This window comes from Alligator sinensis, unplaced genomic scaffold (genome assembly GCF_000455745.1).
Source record: "Alligator sinensis unplaced genomic scaffold, ASM45574v1 scaffold607_1, whole genome shotgun sequence".
Taxonomy (NCBI): Eukaryota; Metazoa; Chordata; order Crocodylia; family Alligatoridae; genus Alligator; species Alligator sinensis.
The window spans coordinates 3,219,980-3,225,638 of NW_005841935.1; the positions used below are offsets into that span (position 1 = coordinate 3,219,980).

General features: G+C 51.6%; 1 protein-coding gene across 1 annotated transcript in view; it reads left to right on the plus strand.

The window, feature by feature from the left end:
• The first annotated feature begins 6 nt into the window (after window positions 1–6).
• DNAH6 (dynein axonemal heavy chain 6) overlaps window positions 7–5,659 on the plus strand; it is a 282,667-nt gene continuing 277,014 nt past the window's right edge. The window contains exons 1-2 of the mRNA XM_025199101.1: window positions 7–115; window positions 284–541. Of these exons, the coding sequence (XP_025054886.1) occupies window positions 290–541 (252 nt within the window). The 5' untranslated portion in view covers window positions 7–115; window positions 284–289. The remainder of the gene's footprint in view (window positions 116–283; window positions 542–5,659) is intronic.

Consider the following 5,659-nt stretch of genomic DNA (forward strand, 5'->3'; position numbering starts at 1 on the left):
CCTTGCGGGACCCCTTCCCCCCTCACCCGCTCTTCTCTTGCGTACAGCGCTCAGCCAAGCAGCTCCTCGGGTCCTCCCAAAGTCCTGCTGCTGCTGTACTGACTGCTGTAGGAAGGTTAGTGCCCACACGAGATGCTTCCGCGCAGGCTCTGAAGTATTCCCCCCCCCCCCCCCCTTTTTTTTTTCTTCTTTGTAGGTAATAGCTGACCATTTACAACTGTCCAACAAAATGGATTGCCCTTTTCCAGCTCTCCCGTTTAGACTTTTGTTGCTTAACTTGTAGGACACAATGTCTAAGAAGCTCTCCTTGCCTCCTCTGCCTGCATCCTCCTCTTGTTCTGCTGAGAATGGCAGAAATACTGAATGCTCCACCAGGCAGCATCCTGCTTCAAGTGCTCCTGCCAATAAGCTGAGGGAAAGACTCGTCTGTTCAGCTCCAAAGGCATCAGTGCCAAATCCTCAGGCTCTTAGATTTGTACATAACACAAAGGCGCAAGAAAGAACAAGAAAGAGGCAGCAGCCCATAAAACTGGAACCTTTGGTATGTTTGGGAGAGAAGTGGTTTTAAATGGATCTGCAGTGTATGCCTTTGCATTTACAGGCTAATGTAGTTGTGTCCCACAGGTGTTATTGTGGTTCCTCTAACAGTGCAGTGAATTGCAGAGCCAGATTTTTGGCTACTTAGTTTAATTAAAGTCAGCGAAGCTATATCTATATATTTATACTAACAGTGGACATAGCCTGCAGGTTTCTCCAGGTGTACCAAAAAATGAAGCGATAGGCCTGGGGAAATGGCTTTTTTTTTAAAAGTAGTAGTTCCACATAGTGTAAAAGAAAATGCTGATTACCAAAGCATTTTCAGTCCAAATTCAAACGCTCAAATGAAAAAAGCTGTCGTTTAACCTTGCACTTCATTTAAAATGAATAGTGAATTACCATGTCAAGATCACTGTCTGCTACAAAAGCACACTCCTTGTAGAATATTAATCGTTTATTTTCCCCACACAGATATGTAGTGTGTGTGTGTGTGGGACTGTAACAGGACTCATGTAACCGGTGGCACTGAAGCCCCCTGGTGCCCATGTGACTTCTGCCCCACTCCTGCTTCTCAGGGTACCCTCAGTTTTCTTCTCACCTGCCAAGCCTTGATGGAATCATTTTATTGTAAAAGGGTCCCAAGGCAAGCTATAGCTTGTTTGGCCAGCTGATCCCTCCCTTACCCAGCTGACCCTATCAGTGCCTTGGCCCAGTTGCCTTATGGCTGTGTGTGGCCTCTACACCTGTAGCCATGTCCATTCCTTGCAGATGTTACGTTAAATTGTCCTCTGGGCCTGTTGGTACCATCTGTTAACCAACCGTTCCACCTAGCCTGCTGAGCCCCTGGCCCTGGCAGGGCTCTTTTCTCCCCAGGCCCCTGGCCCTAATCTGGCTTCCATTTTAGGTTTCAGCCCCTTTCTAGGCTTTAGCCCCCTTGCCTTGAGCCTGCTCTGGCTTCACCTTCCTCTGGATTTAGCTTCCCTATTGTGGCCTTAGCCCTCCACACTCTGGGCTCCTGGGCCCCGTACAGCTGCTGTGCTTCTATCCTAGCCCTGAGCCCTCTGCATCCTTGACCCTAGGCCAGGCTGCTTCCACTGCACCAGTGTCCTGTCCTTGGGGTCCCTGACCCCAGGCCAGATGACTCCCACTGGCATTGGCACTCCCAGCCATGGCCTGCACCAGCCCACAGCCAGGGTCCCTGGCCAGGGGTGCTTGACAGTGAGTGCCCCACCATGCACACCCCCCATGGCCTCCCCCCATAGCCACCACTCAGTCCTCTGGTTCTTAATCATAAATGCAAGCCTGCTGGTTGTATAACAAAACCTCTTCCTATGCTGGGTTACTGCAAACAGTAAGTCCCCCTTAGCTCTTTCCTTGCAGCTTTTGGGGACAGCTTGGGTGCCAGTCAGTCCCTCTCCTACAGCCATCTTGCTCAGACCCTTGTCACCCTACTACCTGCAGAGCCAGACTGACTGCCTGGTCTCAGTCACTGGCCTTATGTGTCTACAAAGCCCCATCCCTTCCTGTCAGCTGACTGTTCAGCCACCACAGGGCATTTGCTGTTCAGCCACCACAGGGTAATTGCATTTTGGCCTAATGACCAGCCTGCCTTCCTCTGCTGCAGTTCAGCTGTCTGTCCCTTAGCTGCCCACTATGGAGCAACTAGCCCCAGGGCACCTTCTCTGCAAGTGGTAGCTTCTACCCTGCTGTTTCTGAGCTGCCTGCCTTCTGGCAGCAACCTGCCAGGATAGTCACTCCCCCAGTGGTGGCTCCTATTCCAGCTGTTACTCCCTTGCTTGCCTCTCAGTAGCTAGCTCTTGCTCAGCTGCCAGTCGCACCCAGCAAACTTAGCCTGCTGCTGCATCCCCTTAAAGTAACTAGAGCCTCTCACTCCCTGTTATAGGAACTATAGAAATGATTTGTATGTAGTTTATATTTTTGCACATTGAGTAGTATGAAAAATACAATTATAACAAGTGAATAGAACATTTTCAAGACCATTATATATGTAACTAGCCAATTGCTCGTCAAGAATGACCAGGGTGGTGGGGGGGTGTGGGCAGGGAGAGACGCCTGCATCTGGCCCCACATCCCCCCCACCTTCTACTGTTTCAGGGCTGGGCCAGCTGGGCCCAGTGCTCCCTCCTCTGCCACAATTTGGGAGCCAGGAAAGCCCCCCCCCCCCCCCCCCCCCCCGCCACCGTTTTGGGGCTGGGCCCACTTCCTCCCCATCCACCTGGCACGCGTCCACCTGCCTCCCCTCCCCATGAATGATGGGGGGCACTGACGGAGTGCCACCACCCAGCACCCCGTGCTGCCACCACATCCAGGGAGCAGGGGGTAAAGCCAGAACTGCTGGCCTTGTCCCCTGCTCTGTCCACTCCATCGCTGCTGCCTCCCAGGAGTGTGGGGGGGGGGCACCCCCCTGCTCCTTCCCCTCTGTCCCCACTGTCATGGCAGCATCTGGGCCTGCTCTTCCCCTATGCCGCGGTGAGCCTAGGCCTGTTCCCTGCCTCCCTCATGCCACTGTCATGGATCCAACCCTGTTCTCCACTCCCCTTGCACCGCCGCCGCCTCCGCCTCCTCCACAGAGCAAGGCGTGCGGGGGAGGGTTGAGGCTAGTTGTGCTGGCCTGGGCTCCTCCTGCCCCCTCTGTTCCTGCTGTCATGGTGGTGCTCTGCTGTGGCGCCACAACCACCTGCAGTCTGAACACTCTTGGAGCACTCTGATTGGCTGCCGAGACAGCCAGTCAGAGTGCGAATAAAGAGTTACGGACAGACAGACTAAGGCTATAGTTTTATTTTTATCCCTTATAATTTAAGATGATCTGGAATTTCAGATGACCACCCAATTATTAGATTCTAGTCATAGAAAATTATAGATGTGTTTTAATTTTCCATATCTAGCATCTAGTTGTTGGGTGGCCTCTTAATTCCCTGCCCCCACCCCAAACCACTGCCACAGAGAAAGTAGTATCAGGGAAAGCAGCGACTGGAGAGCAGGCAGCCTGCCCCATGCCCCTTGTTGTTTCCCATCCACCCCTCTCCCTGTTGCTGCTTGGCCCCCTGGGCCTACCTCCTTGCTACTTGTTATCCCCCTCCCCAGTGCCTTCTGCTCTGCCACGTGTCCCCCTCTGGTGCTTCCCCCCTCCCCTACTTACCTTCGTAGTTGCTCTGTTTCTGTTTCTGCTGGGTTTATGGAGAACCTGGCCGTGCCAGGAAGTAGCAGTGGCTCAGGCTCCGGCCTCCAGCCCTGGTCAGGGTCAGAACTGGAGTAGAAGCAGCTGCCCCTACCACTCCGTGTGAACTCTTCCCCCTCTCCCTGCTCTGTGCATCCCCTTTCCCATACCCTTCCCCCATGCTGTCCCTTTCCCTGCACTCCCCCACAGCCCTTTCCCCTGTGCTCCCCACAATATTATACACTCCTTCTCTATGCTCCCCCCAGCACAATGCCACCCTCCCCTCTGCAGTGCACACTCCCTTCCCTGTACATTTTCCCTGTGTTCCCCCTTGCTCCTTTTTCTCCATTTTCTTTCCCTGTGCTCTACCTGTTCCTTTCCCCATTCCCCTTCCCCTGAGCCTTTTCCCTATGTCCTCCTTGCTCTGCGCATCCTTTCCCCCACACTCCTCTCATCATCCTTTTTCTCATGCTCCTCCCTGCACTGTGTACCCCTTTCCCCTGTGCTCCCCTACACCATGTGCGCCCTACTTGCCACATGAGCCACCCTGACCCAGTCCAGAGCCACGGCAGCTGCTTGCTGGGGGAAAAAAATCTTGTCTTAGATTCAAGTAAATATGATAACTGCTTTTTTATTGGTACTCACATTCAACGTGTGTGATATATTTTTAAAAGTATATGTTAATATATTTCTGGATAGAAATCACTCTAAATTTCAATGTGATATCCAGATAAATATTTGTTGTTGCATCTAATGGATGTATTGTGTTAAATCTAAGGGCCTGTAGATCCATAATACAGATCTTTACTACTGCGGCTGAGAAAGTTTGCTACTACTAGCAATTTCTATTGTCCTCTATTTGAAGCAGCTGGTAGAGAAGGATGTGGCCCACATCTTGCCAGTGGCTTACACAACTGTTTGCTACATAACAGAGAAATATTCAGTCTGAATGCTTGGCTTGCTTCTGGCTCTAGAGTGAAATGGTCTAATAATTTAAGATGGCCTGACTAAGAACATCTGTCATTCTGAAAGTCACGATGACTGAAGTGTATGGAACTTGGGTCTGTCATATTATAGACCTATGGACAGTTTGGTGGCTTGATGTATGCTCATTATGCTGTTTTACCATTTGAGAGTTCGAAAGTAGCAGTACAATGAGAGTTCACAGTACACAGGCAATTTAGGGCTAGTGTAGGGACAACTCTGCATGACTGGGGCATTCTAGATGTGGAAAGGGAGGTGGCTAAGCACTCCCCACTCCAGTGTTCTTGCGCTATGGAAAAGACTGTAATGAGATCAGCTGCACTACTTGGTGAAACAGCTCTGAATCTTGGAGGGAGATTTCATAGACATCAGGGCTGGAAGGGACCTCGGAAGATCATCGAGTCCAGCCCCCCGCCCAAAGGGCAGGAAGTCAGCTGGGGTCATAGGATCCCAGCAAGATAAGCATCCAGTTTCATCTTGAAGGTGTTCAATGTAGGTGCTTGAACCACCTCCGGTGGCAGGCTGTTCCAGACCTTGGGGGCTCAGACAGTAAAGAAGTTCTTCCTTATGTCCAGCCTGAAACGATCTTGAAGTAGTTTGTGACCATTTGACCTCGTCATCCCTTGGGGCGCTCTGGTGAACAAACGTTCCCCCAGATGCTGGTGGTCACCCCTGATAAACTTGTAGGTGGCCATCAGATCACCCCTGAGCCTGCGCTTTTTCAGGCTAAAGAGCCCCAGGGCTCTCAGCCTGTCATCGTAGGGTCTGCTTCCCTGACCTCTGATCATGCGCGTGGCTCTTCTCTGGACTCTCTCAAGCTTCTCCACATCCTTTTTGAATTGGGGAGCCCAAAACTGGACACAGTACTCCAGCTGCGGCCTCACTAAGGCCAAGTAGTTCTCTCAGGGGGAGAATGACATCCCGGGATTTGCTTGAGAAGCATCTATGGATGCAAGCCAG